General features: G+C 38.0%; 1 protein-coding gene across 1 annotated transcript; it reads left to right on the top strand.

Moving 5' to 3' along the window:
- The first annotated feature begins 4175 nt into the window (after nucleotides 1-4175).
- LOC100893774 lies at nucleotides 4176-11356 on the top strand. The gene is made up of 2 exons (XM_003727845.3): nucleotides 4176-4496; nucleotides 8749-11356. The coding sequence occupies exons 1-2, from the start codon at nucleotides 4463-4465 to the stop codon at nucleotides 10542-10544; spliced, it is 1830 nt and encodes a 609-aa protein (XP_003727893.1). The 5' UTR covers nucleotides 4176-4462; the 3' UTR covers nucleotides 10545-11356.
- The last annotated feature ends 10418 nt before the right edge of the window (nucleotides 11357-21774 follow it).

Raw genomic sequence — 21774 nt, 5'->3', positions numbered from 1 at the left:
CACCCCCCCCCCCCCCTTTTTCAGCAAAAGTCCGGTGTGTAAAGTCAATACGGGTCGACCTTTTTCTTTTGTTACGAAAAGGACATTTTGGCAACACGCATGGGGTCCGTCCGTTCTCGGAGTGGGGGGGGGGGGGGCCGGGGTTGTCAGGTAATTTGAACCATATTTTAGAATATCCGAGACATTAATTGTTGTTCCTCTATGTGAAGATTCTTAAATGTCATCAGTATGCATCACGTCATTTCTATTTTTTTACTTACTTCGTTTTAGGAATAGCACCATGATCAAATTTGTTATTTATTTATTCATTCATTGCAACCAAAAGGTTGGTTTGAAAATGTATGCTTTAAAATACCTGCATAACTGTACGGATGTATTAATAGACGTATGCCATTCTTATGATATCCTAATTCACAACACTTGCAATTTTGCAAATTTGTATTATTATAAATACATAATAAAGACCCATCTTTGAAACATGATAGTTTGAAGTTCAGTTAAAGAAGATATTTTAAGGAGCTGATGAAGAAAAAAAGAGAAGGGGGAGAAAAACGGAATGGGGATGGGATCATGGGAGAGGAGAAAGAGAGGGAAAGAGAGAGTACGAGAGAAAAAAGATAAATTGAGAGAGTGGAGGGAGAGGTAGAGAGACAGGGAAAGAGAGAGAGAGAGAGAGAGAATCAAAATAACGGGTATCCTTCGATGCTGCATTAAATAATAGTTTTTTTATTTTGATGTTTTCGGGCACATGGCGAACCATGGCTAATCGATTGAAGCTGATTATAATACCAATTGATATTGATTTTACTATATAGGCCTAGGTAGATCAGGGCTTCTCAAAGTCCGAAACGCAGGGCATGCCAATTCAGACCGCCTGGGACAGAGCCTCCAATTGCCTTATTTTAAGAAATATACAGAATTTTGATAGTGTCAAGGTATTTTGAAAGAAATTCAAAGAAAAATTAAAAAATCTAAATGAGTGTATAAAAAAATCCTGAAAATTGAACATTTCCCCATGTTATAATTTTATTTCTTCAGCTTTAGGAACAATGGGGAATCCAGGTAAGTATCAAATCAGCTGCGGTCCCCTTTTTATTGCAACCTATTAAAAAAAGGAGAAGAAGAGAGGAAAAGGAATAAGAGAGAGAGGGGGAAAAGAAGAAATATACAAATAAAATAAAAATTGCTACTTAAAGTAACGGGTCGGCTACGTACTATCTTAGATAGGAAGGAAACCAAATTCCAGCGCAAGATATGCGTAACGCCTGTATCAACGTTTAATTCACTGGTTGATCGGGGGGACTCGTATTTTTAAAGAGAAGAATATAGGATGGAGGAAAGGGAGAGAGAGAGAGAGAGAGAGAGAAACCAAAAAGAAAGAACAAGGAACTTAAATTTACACTTACAGATTACATTGCCGGTGAGTTTGCTCAACATTTGTCTATGGAGTCTGCGGACGAAAGTACAACAATGCGGGAAAATAATCTTTAAAATTATGTTTAAGAGAAAGATAGAGAGATTATTTCTAAAATGAAATAAAAGTGGTTTTGCGATATTTAAGGAGGAAATTTCCATTTCTATCGCTCGTGACGACTATTTAGAATTGTCTAAATTTGTACAAATCAAGAACTTCCTGGGGTTCTTCCCCTAGACTCCAGGCAAAGGCTCTGCCCCTATATCCCATCCATAGAGATAGAAGTGGTTCACAAGACAAACTTTTGTTGTATTAAATTGGAAAGAGTGTGAGTTTTGTGTAGCTAAGCTTCTAAAGACCACTCCCGTGGATTTTTTTATTGTTTACACAATTTCTTGTTGTCTGCTCCCTCGAGATCACTGGAGCGAAGAAAGGTAACAAGCCAGAGTCTTTATTCAGTGAAGGCTTATTCCTCTTTCTCCAGATGGATTCTTCTACCATTCTTGACCAGAAGTCCGTTTCGACCTCAAGAATGTGGGCATTATCGCAGTGAATATTGTGTCCTTTGTTAAGGGCTTTAAAAAGAGCACACAATAGGGGCAGTGAAATTTAAATTTCAAGGATGGATAAGAGTTTTTCATTTCAAAGCGTTGCGTGCGATCATTATCCTGTTTTTTGTCTACATACGTCAATGCCCCCCCCCCCCCCCCCATTTAAGCATACTTTAAATCTGGTCACGCTTTGAAAAGATTCGAATTGTATTGGGCGAGACATACATCACCTAATGTGTAAGCATCAAGGAGGTTTAGTACATTTTGATGCCTAGTTTAGTGTATTCTAGTAGAACGGGTAAAATAAGGCCCAATGGCGGAATGGTTAATTTCCATTCTCATCTGGCACCTGGGTTGCTGAAAGATACATTGGGGATTGATTTATTGCAATATTGGCAATTGAGTCATGTACTATATAAAACCAATAGATCTCAAGATTAATCAGTCTACATATCGTACCATCGATAATTGCTAAGCCTTACATTGCGGTGGTGTATGGGAGGGGACGGAGGAGGCAAATATCATTTGCAAAGATATAACATAGCGAATGAAAATCCTAACTTTCGGCTGCCTAACTGAATTGCTCAACAATATATTTTCCTAGGTTTAGTTAGTTTTGAGCCTCGATTGAGTGAATAATAGAAAACCGTTTAGAATGCAAAACTCGATTGAAGTTTTCCTTTGCAAATTTTCTTGGGTTAAATGCATAATAAAATATGCGTTTTCGAGGGTTAAAAATGAAAATGGAATAACAAGTAGAAACAAACTCTAAATAAAGAAATAAACCGATCGGTCACTTTGACCTGAAGTCTTTTGTTCTATGGCACAGATACCTTAATATTCAAAATCAATATGAATAACGTCTAAAATCATACTGAGATAGTAGAATGCCAATACAAAATGTTTTATGCAGCGTCTATAATAAGACAAACAGGTCGAATCTGTACTTTATTTTTTCTTATTCTTCTTTTTTCCATTTCGAAGCGTTGCATGCGATCATAATCCTGCTTTTTTTCTACATACATCAATGCCCCCCCCCCCCCCATTTAAACATAGATCGTACATATATATTTAAACGTCTTTATGCTTTGCCACTGGTCCCCACCCAGAAGGGCTAGCGTTTACTCGCAATTTCAGTGTGCTTTGCTCACTCGTTGGCTTCGAACCCCCCCCCCCCCCCCTCCTTTGAAAAATCCTGGATTCGCCGCTGAGAAATGTTAACCTTTACCCCTTTCCTCTTAATGAAGGAAAATGGGTGTTCTTTTGCAGGAAACTCCATTTAAACGAGTGGAAGCACTGACAGCTCTGGGGTTTTAAACTGTAACAGCTAATTTTGGATCAGATATAGACCTAAAACAAGCCTCATTATCTTCAGTATACAAGTGTCATTACTATCAAATTTAGGCGGAGTAGATTGGCTAAGTCAGAAACAAAATTGAGCAACCTTTGAGTCGTGCCCGGCTGTCCCGCAATCATATTGTACATTGTCACATTGGCATCGCATGTTTCGGATCTGACAGCTTTCGTATGAATCTTATTTGGACCGTCAAAGCAAAAGTGTGAGAAACCCTGTAACATAACAGAATATCGAGTTATTTATTTCTTATTATGTTGCACACGAACCCCCCCCCCCCCCAGGAACAAACAGATATTTCGGTCGGATGTACTTTTTTTCAACTGGTAAATCAACTGGTAATCATTTACTGGTTTTCAACTGGTCCCAGTTGAAAGTGTGTCAATTTACATATTAAAAAGACAATTGAATATACTGGTTTCAACTGGTACCAGTTAACTACTGGTTTTAACTGGTACAAGTTGACCAGTTGGATACTGGTCCCAGTTAAACTGGAATTCTACTGATCCTAGTTCAAACTTGTATTTTCTATTGGTTCCAAACTGGTCACTAGATGAGACAAGTAATCTACAGGCCCCAGTAACAACTGGTATTCTATTTGTCCGACTTTAAACTGGTATTTCTATTGGTTTCCAAGTTGTATCAACTGGTTTTGACTGGTACCAGTTGATACCAGTTTAAACCAGTTTAAATCATACCAGCTGGAAATCCTAACTAGTTTCAATTGGAACCAACTGGAATTTAGACCTGCTCCCCCCCCCCCCCCCCCCGCCAACAAATGCTTGTTATGTAAATGCGTACCGGAGCTATCTACGAACTCGCTTATTACACACACACACACACACATTCCTGCGACGTCAGATTGGAGCGTAACTGCGAGGCTCAGGAACTATTCTCTACCTGTAAAATCCAACAAGGTCCGGTGCAGTCTTCCGAATCCGCCGAATATTTCGGAGCCAATGCAACGGGCAGCTATACAGACTCGGAATCTGCTCAATTAATATCATTATCGTTGAGAGCTATCAACCACGTAACATCCTTTCTGGATACACTTTAGGCTTTTTTTTACCACCAAGCTAGAAGCTATCACTGTCCTTATTTTCGTCATCAAGAAAATAGTTGAGTTGTGAGTTTCGTTACATAATGGGACATCACGGGAGCAAAGACGAGACCGATGGTAAGACATATTTTGGATCCCTTTCTTGATGTGTGTAAACCGCAAGTTTAATTTCAACATGCAGGCTAAATCTGGCACTTTTGTCTGTTTCCTCAAGTACGAGGATCAATGGAAATTAATTTGATGTCATACCAGACATTAATTTGTTGATAATTATCTAACTATAACATTATAAGTCATATACATTGGAGGAAGCATTTTTCCTCCGGGTAGACGTAATTATTACATTCTAGTATAGCGCATAATTTGATTTGGCATCGTTTTGTCGATTAAGAATATAGAATATGTTATGAATTTGTATTTCGGTTTAGTAAGCGTAAGAGGGATTGAAAGCATTCACCCTTTTCCTTTTTTGAACTTTTAATTCTAAAACAATAGCAGAATGGTGAGAGCTTACTCCCGGAACAATGTCAACCTTCAATACATAGTCCAGCTTGTAAGATCTCAGAAATAACCAAATATCTAAGCGGCTCTGAATTAAAGGTCGTACCGTTTTCATGTAATATTTTTAATTGTAGGATTTCTAATTCTCCAGATGTCCATGGTATCAAGTTCACTTTGCATCTCATTAAGTACATTGACAGCCTGTTGGGAAAAATGGGGGTGCCCAGCTTGTATGTCAAGATTTATATTCATAAGTATATTAAAGTCACTTCCCATTATAATTGGAATTGTACTTATATCATCAACTGAGTGTAGTCGCGAATAACTAAATGTTCGAAAAAGACTCTTTCCTTTGTTCTTTTGTCCGCAGTTGGTGCATGAACATTGCATATTATAAACTCATTTATCAATAATTAATTTCAATATTACAAACCTTCCGTTATCGGAAATTATTTTAGATACGACACTGTATTCGACAGCCTTTGTTAAAAATCATGATCAAAACCCCTCTACTGTGTACAGAACCATGCGAAAAAACAATTCGCCCTTCCACTCAGATGCCCAAGTACTAACAGTGTTTGGAGAACTACAAGTTTCTTGAAGCAAAATAATATCTGTTTGTTTTTTTGGAGCCAATTGGAGCCAAAAAAAACTTCATTATTTTAAAGCTCGACCTCAGACCTCTTACATTCAATGAAACACACATTATATGAGTATCTTTTTAAAGGTCATGAATAAAATTCATTTTGCGGCAGAGGATTCCCGAAATTATACGTGTACAGAAAACAGCCACCAGTCTTGGCTTTTGCACTATACGCACAAAAATTCAGGCAATAATGAGAGACCATACAAAACTGACTGCTCGGACTCATGCACTGCCTTTCATCTTAATGTGTAGACAGATAGACCAGAAAACATGTGTACAAATTATTTGGATAGACATTTTATGAAAAGAAATCAGAAAGGTTTATAAACAAATAATAACATTTCAGCTTATGTATAAAATTTAAATTCCATGCCAAATCGCGAGAATTTCCAATCGGCTGGTTGAGCTGAAGATTCAGCAAGAGGTATTTCGATTTAACAAACACAAATGTACCAGGCGACGCCATGTTAGCAGAATGATTGAATAATAAGCGAGTTCGTAATTAGGATTTGCGCATGGGCAGATCCAGGTCATTAACCATTGAGACGAATACTCGGATCGTGCTCATGAAAGTTATGTAATCAGTATTCATTTATGCACCAACAGTACATTTATCTGATACACAGGTGGAAGTATTCTTCTCAAGAGGCAAACAAAAGGTATTCGTGAAGCACCTTCATCACTTCGGCAGTGATTATTCTAAAATGCACACATGGGAAGTATCCATCGTGTCAAAGATCTGTGGATATTTTGGGGTCATGCGTTCGATCCAGAGCTATTTACGAACTCGCTTATTAAAGGAGAAAATGGTAACTGAAATCCCAAAAGAATTTTCGGACATTTTTATTTAAAGTTAGCAAACCCTGAAAAGAAATAACAAGGAAATAAAATACAGAATCAAACACAGATGGGTGTTTATCGAGACCCAGCACCCTTCATTATAAGAAAAATCCGTATTCAATTATTTCGGACCTTTAACAAAAATAAATATACGATATTTCTAATTTCGTAGTCATCATATCTCATAAAAAGTACAGAAACTTCGTAGCAAAGTACTAAAAGTAGCTGGAAATTTAAAGAGCATAATAACATGACTGATCATACAGCGAGTATTAAAGTTTTGAGCTCTTAATTATACCAGGACAAAATATGAAAAATTATCCCGTTCGATATTTCTTCACAATGTCAACCACTACCGTATACACTTCCCATTCTTCGTGCCCTTTACTTTGCTTTGACTTTTTTTCCTCCTTTCTCATCTTGAAGGTTACTTTCGCGAGTTGCCCCCAATTGCCCCCCCCCAAGCCCCCCCCCCACCCCCTATCATTACGCTCGTGCGAGGGAGCATAGTGAAAGAGAGGGGTAAAGATGACGGAAGTGACTCTCCCCTCACAGGTTTTTGAAGTTTTGTTGCACTAACAAATTAATTCCTTTGCAAAACTATAGTATAAAAATAGGAAACATAATTGTTCACACTTATTTCACACAATTTCACACATTATTTAATTGTACACTTTAAAGGACATTATGTAAGGGAGCGAAGTTCCCGAGCGAGAAGATTTTGCATTTGTATTTGTCTAAACGCTGCACTCTTGGGGGGGGGGGGGTAAGAGGACACTTTTTTGGGGGGTCCCAAAAAAATCGCAATGACTCAGTCAGCGGATGAATAGGCGGGGGGGTAAGAGGACACTGTTTTTAGGTCAGCCATTGGCATATTTTGGGGGGCCGGGGGGGGCACGTGCCCTCTGTGCCCCCCTGGATCCGCCACTGCGCCATCTGCTATAAATTACTAGCCCCCCCCCCTCATTCCATTTACTAACTCAATGCGTGATTTTAAACGAAAACGCCTCTGAGAAAATGCCTTCCTGAAACTTTGCATTCCCTTACAAAAATAGCAAAAGCCTAGGTGAAGTTATTAATGGTACATGAGCATTTTTGCCTTTCTCCACCATCGGGTTTTATAATTTCACACTTGATCTCATACCTTTCGTCTGTCTAAAGTCAAACTTTGAAACCATTTATTCAATGTTCTGCGTGCCATATATAACGGAGAGGGGGAGAAAGATAGGGAGAAAGCGAGAGAGCGAGAGACAGAGGGGGGAGGATCGAGAGAATAATATGTTGCCTGTTGTTACCTTCTTTCCGTTTGTTTTTCTCTTTCTCTTGTTTCCTTTTTCTTCTTTCAATTTCTAAGCAATTGTGAAACGGTTGTGAAAATATCCTAGACTCACAGGTGTATCCATAAAAGAGCGGAGTCGACGTCCACTACCCCAGTTCTGGTTTAAGGTCCCGCCCCCTCTCCCCTCGCCCTCCCCCCAAAAACAAAATCGACAGAATCTCTTCTTGAAATAATTTGAGATTTTCTAGTAAACGCTCGCTCCAGTATTTCCAAGGAAATAGCAACACTAGCTAATTTTTTGGGCTGTTAGAGTTAAGATATGTTGCTCTCACTTCCTCCCACCCTTCCTCTCTTTGCACCCCATCATCGTCCCCCCCCCCCCCTTTTTTTTCGCTTTCCTACCCTTTCCAATCCGTCTGCCATGTTCTGGATACCTTAGCAATACCCATGAAATCCCGCTAGGATTTTTAGGCAGAGAATCAAAATCATGCACGTATCAAGTGAGTGAATGCCATGCTTTTTGCTATTGTGCCACCCTACAGTAATCGCGAATGCAATTTTGAACAGAGGAAATAAAAGCGTTCCCAAGACTTTCTCACTGCGAAATTATTGTAAGAGACGGGGCACTTTCTGTTTTGTGATACTTTGTTGATATTTAACAGATTGTAAGATTTAGGCAAAGAGAGAGATATAGAGGGAGAAGAAGGAGAGGGAGGGAGAGAGAAAGAGAGAGAGAAAAAAAAGGGAGGGGGAGGAGATGAAGGAATTGTATACAGAATTATGTTTTGATAATGGGAAGGAAATCATAACACATTCAAGTATTTTGGTAACCCTGTTGCTTTTCTCCCCCTCCCATGTGCACTCCAAAGCGCACCTATCTAATTTCTAAATATTTGAGATGAATATTTATTGCGCAAAAATCGAAGGAATTCTAATTTGTACCAATTGTTCCTTTTCTGTAAACTTAGATAAATATGTTTAGTCAAAGTATTCAGATATAAATGTGCACACTTCTATAAAGGTGGTTTGATTGCTATCCCTCTATGCCTAATCCTAATAATTTATTATAATCTTGTTTTGTTTTTTCGTTATCTGTTGAACAGGAAAAGGCAACGAAGGAATTAAACTTCGAGGGCACTACTCGAGTCACATGACTGGGTTCGTGAACATAGATGGTTCCAAGCATCCGTGCGACTTCACAGTCACCATTGGGACAGATGACGTCATCCATATGATAGAGAAATCTCCTCGTCATGAGGCAACGATCATCGGTGAGTTCAACTGTGCAGTGTTATGCAAGGAACCGGTACCATTTTCTGGTGGCAAGTTCTACGTTGAACGGTCCAGCGAAACCAATTCGGAGTACGAAAGCATGGTCTACGAGACGCTGTTGCCTTTCGGAGAGGAGGACTACTTCTTCAAAGGCATTAGATCGGCCCGCGAGGACACGTTTGTCGGGAATGACGCGGGGAATGACGCAACCGACGTCTCTTCAATGAGTATTGTCATCAAGAAAGGGCCAAGTTTTACGGCTGAGACCTTGACCACTGGCCATGTCTCCACCTTACTGGCGGATGTTGCCAAAGAGCTTGCAGGCATTGCGATCACAGGACCGGGGGATGACAAGAAACTGGAAGTAGAGTGGAAAGCCAGATTAGGATTCTTTCTTGGTGGTGTTATCATCCATACTAGCAATATGTTCTCTCCCACACAGTTCTGTCCCAAAACTTCGGCACGTGAGAGGCGCCCTCTAAATCTGAAAGGCATCGAGCCCGAGGTGTACCATATCAAGGCCAACGACGGTGTGCCTCTGTTGATGACTCGCTACAAATGCGGTAACAAGGGACCAATCCTGCTCCTTCATGGACTCTGTGTCACAAGCAGGATTTTTGCGTTAGATACAATAGATAAGAGTGCCGTAGAGTTCTTCTGCGAGCATGGGTACGATATGTGGGCCCTAGAAATGCGGTTCTCAGTAGCCCTTCCTTCACATCGGAATCCTACTAAAATGCACGACGCTGCAGAGAAAGACCTACCTCCTGTTGTAGACTTTATTTTGAAGACAACTGAGTCACCCGACCTCCAGGTCTGGGCACATTGTGTCGGTTCTCTCACGATGCACATGGCTATGCTTGGGGGCCATATTGACGGGAGGAAGATCCGATGCTTCGTTGCTTCACAAACCGGATTCTGCATCATCGCATCAGCCTTGAACCATGCCAAAGCAAGTACCAGGCTTGATACCATCGCCGTTGCATTCGGATTCACAGGACTCAATGCGTATACAGACAAGAACGATCACGTGCGAGAAAAAATGATGACTTCGGTGGCCAAAACTCTTGCGCGATCTACACTCGACAATAAGAACCAGTGCAGTAATTCGGTATGTCACAGGATAACCTCAATGTTCGGACTCATGTGGGAACATCGCAACATTAATGACAGTACGCATGAAACCTTGACCGAATGGTTTGGCTTCGGACAGAAAGATTACTATCACCATCTCGCTGTCTGCTTCCGGAAGGGACAGTTAACCGACTTCAAGGGCAAAGACATCTATACACCGGATTTCAAGTCGAAGAACCGGCTCCATTCACCACAGTATCGGAAGGCCATGAGTAAGCTGGATATACCAATCTTATATCTCGTCGGATCGTTGAACAGAAGTTGGGATATCGAGGCAACGAGGCAGAGCTACATCAGATTGAAGGAAGCGAACCCTGATCAGGACTATGAGTGGTTCCAGGTCCCTGAGTATGGACACCTGGATTGCGTCATGGGGAAGGATGCCTCCAAGGATGTGTTCCCTCGCATCTTGCCATTCCTCGAGAAGTACGCCACGCCAGAAAAGGTATGGCAAGGAGAGGATGATGGTGAATATTGCAACAGACAGGTATAGGAAAGAAAACATAGACTCAGTCACCAATGTGATTTTTTTTTGTTTTGCAGTGAATCTATATTAATTTCGAGCAATGTGAATTTATAATCAAATGTGATTAAGTATCAGATTTGAAATTATGAAGTTACTATAACCATAAATGTATTGTACAGAGTTATGATGTCACACAGCTACAACGGACTTCGCTCACTTTTATAGAGACTTTTACTTGTTTAATGAGATACAATACAGCAGTAGTTTATTTAAAGGGTACAGGGCACATAGTGAAGCACATTGTTGAAAGTTATTCAGCATGACTTTGTTTCGTAGTTTAAGTGGATAATGACTAGTATAGGTGTCAGACAGTCAGACCTTACTTGGTCAGAACCTGTTCATAAGTATTGTGAATTATATGTTAGTAGTATTAGTGGTTATTTTACCTGACTGCTAAGAAAGCATAAATGCTTGTTAGTAGGCAGCCTGAGGACCGACGGCTTTAGGTCTTCTCCGAGGGACCTGGTAATGAGGATTAATTAATGCCTTATACCAAAGGGCACTAGAGCATCGCCTTGGTTTCGAACTCGGGTCGCCGTACTACGAGACCACTCTACCGACTGAGCTATCGTGCCTCCTCTAGTCTAGGTGTCAGACAGTCAGACCTTACTGGGTCAGAACCAGTTCATATTATTGCAAATTATATTTTAGTGATACTAACAACTACATGTATGTAATACAATACTATCATCAATAGAGATATACTTTTGGTTGGTTTAAATGAGGATAGCTTATTGCAGGTAGAATTGGCTAAATGACCATACTATATATTTGATATGTAGGCCGATGTCTTAAATCTTAGGGCGTCTGCAATAAGAGACACGTTTTCAGTGACTCCTAGCAGTTGCCATATACTGAGTTGTTTAGCTGGATTACAGCTGAGGATACTCCAGGTATGATTGAGTCATTTATGTGAATATGCTGATAAAAGATAATGGTTATATTGGTACTTTTGTTTTTATGCAAGCGAAAGTTTAATCATCATTTTTATAGGAATGTTGATGTAGTCTTACATTATTTGGTATGGTTGGCTCACTAATAGGAGAATGAGTTATTGTTAGCACATTGTCACATTATTATTTATTTCCGTTGTTGATATATTTTTTATCTTTGTAGTTCTGTGGTTAAATTGTGGAGAATGATGTATTAGAAGTCGCAGTTATATAAGAATGATATCCGGAATATCGACCATGTCGTTATACTAAATAATAATTAAACAAATAATATGGTTATTTATATAGCGCCGGTATCCGTCAGGTTCTGACGCTCATGGCGCTTTACACATATTACCCTGGTCGTAGCCGAGCTGCCAAAGTAACTAGCGCTCAAGCATATCATACACTGTATGATGTTTTTTTATTATCACTTCATAAATTGTTCAAATTCAGGATACATTGTTATTATTTGGGTATTTTATCTGAAACGACGTCAACGACTTTAACGTGTCTGTAGATATACACAATACATTTCAGATATTGTTGTTCACTGTATATTTTTATAGTCATATTAAAGATATTAGTACTTACATTTGTAGGGTAATTGTGTTTTTGTTTTATAGAAATCACATAATTCCAGAACTGAGAGTTACTGGATAGAACAGCAAAGTGTGAGGCTCATTAGTTAGTTGTTCTGGTTAAACGTTAGTTGGGTGAGTCAGTATGGAAGGCCAAGTCATATTGAAGATTTTTTTAATGGATTAAACATTTTAATGGATTAAACAGTTGGATTCGTTTATTTGTATTGATGTTACCAAATACTGCTGAAAGAATCATGTGTTCTTTCATTCATTCATTCGTTTTATTTCAATTCTCGTACAAAATACATTCAACAAAATAATATATATATATATATATATAATAAAATAGATAAACAATACTACAATACCTGATGTTTCCTGTCAAACATTTAATTTAATAATTTGTATACATGTTTTATATATTGATGGTTTATACACGCCATGAGGATCTGTACATTTTAAAGCTAATTAATAGAAAGCTCATTACACACGTTTTTCACCTCATCTTTCTTGATATATTCCTCTTACTTACCCTTCCTTTCTTTTCCTTTCTTTTCCTTTCATACTTCTCTCACCTTTTGTTGATTCTTGCTCCTTGCTCATATTCCTCATTCATCCCTTCTTTCTCTCCATACTCATTGAATTTGATATAGAGTTTTTAATATGATATTTTTATATATATTATGTCATAGTCCTAAGACTATTGTACTTTTAACTTGTAAATACATGTACTTTTTAATTGTATTCCAATGGCAATTCAGTTGTAAGACTGTGATGATGGAATTTGTTCAATAAAACCTTTCTATATAACCTTTCTATAAACAATACAAAGAATAAGGAGGAGCCAGCAGAAGCCATTGGCCTTTCAAAGGCTTGGCTCTGGGCCGCAGATAAGTATACAAAGTAAAGAGAGAAGAAGGAGTGGGTATAGTACATTAACAAATGTGTACAGACTAATTAAACATAATTAAGATAGAAATTCCTTGATTAGTTGAAGTTTATATTTTTGTTTGAATGAGGCAAGTGATGGGCACATTTTTATATCGGTTGGTATTGCATTTCAAGTAACCACTCCAGGATATTTTACTGATTTACGTGAAGTATGGTATTTCAACAATGGAATATATAAATCATTAGAATGTCTTGTGTATAAATTTGGATGAGCATCCTTTGTTATTTTGAACATATTATCTAAAATAGAAGGTAATTATTGTACATGATCTAACTGGCAATTCATTTATTTGAAATATGGTATGTACATTTAATTTCCTAAAAAGCAGTTCAGAGGGGGTTCTGGGGTGAGAGTTTGTAACAGGTTATTTTCGTAATGTACATTAACAAATGTGTACAGACTAATTAAACATAATTGAGATAGAAATTCCTTGATTAGTTGAAGTTTATATTTTCGTTTGAATGAGGCAAGTGATGGGCACATTTTTATATCGGTTGGTATTGCATTTCAAGTAACCACTCCAGGATATTTTACTGATTTACGTGAAGTATGGTATTTCAACAATGGAATATATAAATCATTAGAATGTCTTGTGTATAAATTTGGATGAGCATCCTTTGTTATTTTGAACATATTATCGAAAATAGAAGGTAATTATTGTACATGATCTAACTGGCAATTCATTTATTTGAAATATGGTATGTACATTTAATTTCCTAAAAAGCAGTTCAGAGGGGGTTCTGGGGTGAGAGTTTGTAACAGGTTATTTTCGTAATGTAATCAAATTTGATGCACAAGTCTTTGTGAAGTGCCTCAATACAAGTTATTTCATTCACCTGATAAGAATAATAGTATGTCAATAGTCAGAATGCAAACTGCATATATTAAGTGTTGCTAGGTAGGTCAAGCCATAATATTTGTCCAACCTGTCAAAAATTATGTATGCAGTACGGATGATGTCTATTGAAATACTATTATTCTTTTCAGGTGAATGAAATAATATGTATTGAGGCACTTCACAAAGACTTATGCGTTTAATTTGGTTACATTATTAAAATGGCCTATTGCACGTAGTGCTCTTTTCTGTAAAACATACACTTGATTCAGTAAAGTTTTTGCACGATGTCCCCATATCAAAGTACAATGGGACAGATGTGGAAGAATGATAGCATTATAGATATTAATCAATATATTCAAAGGAATAAAGTGTCATATTCTATAAAGTTCACATATTGCACAAGGTTTGTTTTTCCTCTAATATCTTTTAAATATATGGTTGTTTTAACATGTTTATACCCGGGGAAGGGGGTACTCATATTTGGTTTGGACGGGGGTGTGCGGCTGAAGCGTCTATACCCATTTTGAGGGTCATTTTTGCAACAACAAAAAATGGTACCTATTATTAGGGACTTCCATTCAAAACGCAACACATGTTTAAGGTTTTGCCACATTCCATTTGCATGAATGATTTACACTTTCACATATATGTTAATCCCTTAATTTACTCAGTAACAGCTTTCCCAGTTTCAGCTGTTTGTTTTTCCTCCAAATTCTTTTAAAGTTGCACGCTTTCTGGTACTTCCCATTGTACTCCACCCTCTTTAGCTTTTTTGATTTAAAACCAATCAGTTTGTAACAATGTTGCGAATTGGAAAAGAACTTGTGGGAAATTATTTTTGCGGGATTTTGCATCTGGAATTTTCACTTAAGTGAGAATATGTGTGAAATATTATCCTGAAGAAAATAGTGACCCATGTTTAAGGCCAAGATATGAAAAGTGAGGGCACTTTTAGGGATTTTGCAGCACCAAATCACACGTGTATTAGTGAATTGAGGACGTGTTTTGTGTGTTTACATCGAATTTTAAAGATAACCTATAAGTAAAACCTCTAATCACCATGGATCAAATGTCAAAAGATGGATAATTAATATACATTCAAGTTTATATCAATTTTATTGAGTTATGTAGTGTGCGAAATATAAATCAGAGCCAAAAAGGTGCTTTTTGTAGATATCTTTTCCCCTCTTAATTTTGGCCAGTATCTCTGTATATTAACTTGACAAAAGTGATTGGACATTAATTAGTGCAGAAAGTTTCATGTGGTCTTTGGAAACCCCCCCCCCCCTCAGACTCCTGGCAAAGGCTCTCCCCCTGCACCCCATCCGTGAAGACAGAAGTGGTTCTCAAGACAACCTTTTGTTGTATAAAATTGGAGAATGTGAGTTTTATATAGTTAAAGCTTCTACAAAACACTCTCGTTGACTTGTTATTATTTACATAATTCCTTGCTGTTTACTGCCTCGAGATCACTGTTGCGAAGAAAGATAACAATGTATAGCTAGGATTATTCCTTTTTTTGCAGATGGTTCTTCTACCATTCTTGACCAGGGTGCGTATCAAACTCAATAATGCGGGCATCATCCCATTGAATGTTGTGTCCAGGCTTTAGGGTGTTTTCTACTACTGAATGAGATGAAAGGCCTAATCTGAAGGGTCTTTAAAAAAAAGCACGCAATAGGGGCAGTGTAATTTAAATTTTCAATGGATGGATTAGAGTTTTTCTCACTCACGACGGCTATGTAGAATGTTCTGAACTGCCAAAACTTTATAGCTTCCGGGGGCTCAGACTCCTGGATGCCTGGCTGGGGCACTGTCCTTGCAACCAACCAGGGACCCTAAAGCGGACACCATGGATCCCATTCGTAAAGATAGAAGTGGTTCCCAAGCTATCTTTTGTTGTATAAAATTGGAAAGATTGAAAGTTTAAGGACCGGTCTCACCGCCAGAACTTTGCTGGAGCGTTCCTGGAGCGGTGAAAAAAATTCATCACCGCTCGTAACCGTTCACCACCGTTTAACAGAAGTTGGCCCCCGTTAAGGCAACGCCGTATACGCTCGGCCACCGCTGATGGTCCCTCCTACCGCTCCGAAAGTTTTGAGCTGCACAAAATATTGCGAGCGGTGAGGAGCGGGCAATTTTCCGCTCCGGCAAAGTTCACCACCGCTCCAACAACGCCCAGTCAAAGTTTGGCACCGCTAGACGCAAGTTCGTGGACGCTTTCGTCCGCTAGGCCAACGCAGAAATCTTGAACGCTGGACCACCGCTGCTTCGCCAGCTTTGCCCGGGCGGTGATTAAACGTTGCACAAACTTTGGTGGAGCGGTTGTAAGCGTTTTACGAGCGGACACGGGATTCCTGGAACGGTGTCGGGCGTTGAAGCAGCGATCCATTGCGGTGATGAACTTTGGTTTGGCGTTGGTATGGAGGTGTCGGAGCGGGACCAACGCTCGCTACCGCTCGCTACCGTTAAACCAACGCTAAAGCAACGCCGGCTTCAGCGGTGCACCGCTAAGGCAACGCCCGTGTTTTCGATTTGTTTCCCATTTTGTGCGCGGTGACGAGCGTTGTCGAGATTCGGCCCCCTCTCCCTACCGTTCAAGGAACGCTCCAGCAAAGTTCTGGCGGTGAGACCAGGCCTTTATATACAGTAGTTCTTGCTGTCTGTTGCCTCGAGATCACTGGACCGAAGAAAGATAACAATGTATAGTTAGAATCCCTATTCAGTAAAGGATAAATCCCTTTTAGGCAGTGCCTTAAAATGACATCACAGATAGCAGTCCACTTTGTAAAGTGATTTTAATATATATATATATATATATATATATATATATATATATATGTTTACAAACAGAATATTGATTTGTTACATTGCATCGATGACTGATTTATATGTTTATAAATTTACATCAATGAAATGAAAAACGTACAATACAATACATGTATTTTTTGTGTTTTCTTTGAATTTATCATGTCTCGAATTAATCAATGTTTAACTTTTTCTGTATGTATCATCATATCCTGCCCCCTTGTTGCCTTGAGGGCTAGTTATCCCACCCCAAAATAAAACAAAAACAAATTTCTCACGGCATTCTTTACTTTAATTTTGTTGCACTATATAGACCTACTTACCCATCATCACCACCATCACCCCAACAAAAAAGATAATAAATGTTTGATTCATATTCGGATTGCATTACCTCTTTGCACGAAAGTTTTCAAGCCCCCTACCCCCCAAGTCCCCAACAAAACACATTTATAAAGTTCCCCCCTCTCACCCCTCTCACCCCTCTCACCCCTCGCACCCCTCTCCGGCGGTAACTAGGCTCACGGTCCGGTCCGACCTCGCTATATAACTTGTATATGTCCTACAAAAAGCTACTTTCTACCAAAACAATATTGTCGTATAAACGTTTACTAGTTTCTGAAAGAGCAAACACAGTCCTTAAATAACTATGACAATGGGCCTGCCTGGTCCTCTTAATGTCTCAGTGGCGTACCCTGGATAAGATCTGTCGAAGGCAGGGTGGTGTGGCAAAATTTCCGATAGGATTATATGTTTTTATATTTTATTTCTTTTTTCGCCACCACGTGAGCGAGGAATGTCTCTATATAATTATCAAAGATTAAAGGTAAAATATACCTACTTTTAAAAAAGACAAAAAAGTACACAATCTTATATCAATAAATGTTAATTCTCTGTCATACAATCTCACCTCTTCAGCTTTTCCAATTTTGCTCAATTTAATTATTGTTAACGAGCGGATAGCATTTTACAAGACATATTGGTATCCCTAATATTACGCAGACGGGCCTTCTGAGAATTTTTTCGGGGTTCAAATTAGACCAACAGACCACGAGACCGATAGCCCGATACAGTTTTATTTTTCTAATGTATTCCTTTGCCTTTACTGGTCTCGAAGGACGTCGATCTCATGGACCTTATGCAACTATTTACATTCGTCATGTGTATCTTCTTTTTGTTATTCTCATGGGCTGTCGGTCTAATGGGGTATCGGAATCATGGGCTGTCTGTCGAGTGAACCTCTTGTGAATCGGTCTTATTGGCTGTCGATCTATTTGGATGACACCAGAGTTCGGAAACCGGAAGTCACAGTGACAACCAGCTCATTGCTATTTCAATCTTTCTGGTTATTTTCTAGGGTAATGGACATTAATTTACCCCCCCCCCCGTTAATCTTTGAAAGGTGCTTAATATTATTGTAATAATGAACATTTGTCCATATTTTTCAAATGTATCGGTATCCCTTTTCAGCATCTTGCTCTGTCATCCTCTTTGTATTATTCTGAAATATTCTGTAGCCACATTGAATTGAATTAAATTGATTTCGTTTTAAATAAAATAATCAACATGACATGCAGCTCAAGGCCAATACTGTTTGTTTTACAAAGCAATCTGATATTCACAATGTAAAAAAAAACAGTCATCAAAATACGAAAGCAATACAACATTATTTCACAGATTATTAGTGAAGTGAGTTTCTTGATTAAAATGTTTTGTATAAAGTGAATTTGGCACCGCTGTAGAAATTTAGTCAATAGTATATGCATTTAATCCATTATACACTGAAATATTTTACTGTATGCAATACTGGTAACAGTTGCCATTATAGAGAATTACAAATATGATGGATATTAAGGACTTATATTCTATGTTCGTTCACATTCTTTTGTTTTTCAGATATCATATATGGGTTGAGATTGAACTATAAAAACGGCCTTTCCAATTCTGGTACAAACTAAATCATAGCTAGATTGATAAAGTAGGCCGAATTGATAATATTCTAACCTCTGTTTTATTTTTTCGATGTCGTGACAAACTGTGTATGGTATACGCTCATCTAAACCAAAATTACGTCTTAGGAAGAGTTGTTAATCAATCGCAACTTGAAATTAATCGCAATTCTTTATAATACATGGCCCAGTTACGCTTGCTTGTCTAATGAATTAAAGATGTAATATATTTAGAGAAACACAGTTCCGATTAGATGCAGAGTTGTACAAATAATGGCATTCTTCTTTTCTTCAATAAATTTACCCTTTCACAGGGTTCCTTTATTATATACAAACGATAAACAACTGTAAACAAGAAAGTTACACTGAGTATGTTTGTCGTACAACTCATATCTCGGCCGTACAACGGTTACATAACATGATGATTACAGTTATACCAAATTATGATTTGTATTCCAATTATATTTCAAAAACACTCAAAAACGTTTGGTAAACATAAACCATTTTTTCCGGAAGTTCTTTTCTTAAAATTTGTATATTTATTTCCATATCATAATTAAGTCGGATTGCCAGCATATTATTTCAAAAAGAGATATATAATTTTGCATTAAGCTGCAAAATTTCTTTCTTACGATTATTTTTTGGTTCTTTAAAAAGGAAAAGTATGATAATTATATTACTTCTCCCCGCATTAACATCAATGTTTCAAAAGGATAATTGATCATTTATGGTAAACCCACAACTACCAACTATGCAATCATTATCATTAAACTCTATCGTGTTCATGGCGTTAAACAAAATAGTCTCTTTCATAGTTTTTTTTATTTGTGAAACCAAACACTCATTTCTTAACAAAGATTTATTGAATTTCCCAAAACCAGGGACTCGATTTATCTCATTTAGGCCCAGAGTTAAAAGGATAGTTGAGTTATGTTGCAGAGGGCGCTACACAAAATAATTTGTTGTGAGATAACGAAAAACTGGGTGTCAAATTTGAAAGAACATACAATTCAAATGACAAAATCATCTTTGTTTGATCAAAATCGGTTCAGAGACGGCTGAAATATCCATAAATATAACGATTTCTAATATTTGTGTACCACAATACTCGATAATTTGAATAAGCCGTTGAAAAAAACGAAATAGCACCTTTTAGGTTGTATTTCAGTCGATGCCGATGTTGGCTTTTTTGTTGGCTTTTTCGTGTTGGTTATAGTACGCACAACCAGCCGGCCCATGTATTGTTATTATTAATGAATTAATTAATTAACGGTCACCGTATTTTTTTTTAAGTAGAGCTGAATTGGTACACATTTTGGGGTCTAAAATAACCTTCATAGCAATTTTAGGTCCTAAAAGGGCATTAGAAATGTCATAGATAAGAATAAGAGCAATAACCAAGCACTTTGAAGGCATTTGCGGTCTGAAAACAAAACTCAACTATCCCTTTAATCTAATCAATGAGTGGTCCGTTCGATAACCCGGCAAATATGAAGCTTTTCTAACTATAACGAAAAAAGTTCTGACGATATAAAAAAATAAATCAAGTCATCCCTGTTTAAAAAGGTTTTGTTGACGTCATATATATAAAAACTTTTAACTGGGAATTTAACTTTCTAGGTATTACGTAAATGTAATTCTTTCTTCATTTCCTTTACCTGTTATTTTGCACGGGGGTAATAATATGTAGCACGAGTTGAATATTGCACTAAATTCCAATCGCCACAGATAACGGTATGCTGATTTTCATATTAATTTATTATTTGTTGAAGATCAACGACACATATTGGATAGTCTGTATTTGGCCCATATTGCATACAGCGATACGACTGTAATATCATATTCGTCAAGTATCAAGTCTAAAACTACAATGTGGCCTGCGTTGTCTATTTTAAAGCCCATTCATATTGACTGGGACCGTATTTTTAAAAGCAATTGCTATTCCCCTTGAGTTATACATGTTACAAGAACAAAAACACATTTACCTCCTCATTCCCTGCGTATTTCATTCTCAGCTATGTCCGGTACGAAAGGAGTACCCTGAATGCAACATATGCCACATTGTTTAGATTTTAGGTATAACAATATTGTGCCTTTTGCTACTTTTACCTACGCCGCGATAATTCATAGAAAGAACGTAACGTTATCCTGCATCAACATGAGTTTGTTTAGGAAAAAATAAGGAACTACCTGTGGAAGTATTCATTTTATGTACGCGAACAAGAACAAAAACAAGGCAAACGACAAGAACAAGCATATTTACCTGTTTACACACTATTTGTTTAAATGCTAATTTCTTTGTTCTGTGGTATTGTTCACCAGAACGGTTCAATTTGAAGAACATACACTTGCAACTCTGCGTTGCCAGTTTTTAGATTCAATGAATCTAAAAACTGGCAACTCAGAGTGGAAAGTTTGCCCTATTTTGTGCTCTTTGTAATTTTCAAACAAGAACTGTCGCCAATTTGAGAAGGCAAAACTGATACATTAGACCTTAGAACAGTTTGCACTGAAATGTGTTAAATAAGTAGAACGCAAAAACTCACCCACCCACCCACCCACACACACACACACACACACACACACACATACACACAGAGGCGGCGGAGCGACTTTCAAAGTGGGGGGCACCAACAAAAAAGGGCACTTTCTGGAGGAAAAAGGGGCACCTACAAAGGGAAATCTCAAAGCGAAAATATACAATTTTGTAGACATTGGTATATACCAGGGATGATTTCAATATTTGTTTCTATTTATACATCGTATAAATGTTGCTTAAGCATCATAACTTGCAGTTGGGTGTGATGGTCGGAACAATCGATTGCGAGCGAGCAAAGCGAGCGAGGTAAAAATTAAGATTTGTGAGGTTGCAGTGCAAAAAATTACATCTTATAAAAAGGACAAATCGAATCCTCATCGGTTTATAAGCACATTTTCATAACAGAACTGAAAAGGCATTTGATAAGTAGCATAATTATGACATCTATAAATACGAGCGAGCGTATCGAGCGAGCTTTGGTGGATATTGCTCTTAATCGCTTGAAATTAGGGGCACGTTTAATGATTAGAGGAAAAGGAGACACTTATCGAAGGGATAAGACAGTCTTATTATAAAAGAAAAAGAGCACGTGTCAAAG

Source organism: Strongylocentrotus purpuratus, unplaced genomic scaffold (assembly GCF_000002235.5).
Source record: "Strongylocentrotus purpuratus isolate Spur 01 unplaced genomic scaffold, Spur_5.0 spur5_scaffold_14, whole genome shotgun sequence".
NCBI classification, from domain to species: domain Eukaryota; kingdom Metazoa; phylum Echinodermata; class Echinoidea; order Camarodonta; family Strongylocentrotidae; genus Strongylocentrotus; species Strongylocentrotus purpuratus.
The sequence above is the reverse complement of the archived record's forward strand: the minus strand, read 5'-3'. Positions and strand labels throughout refer to the sequence as shown.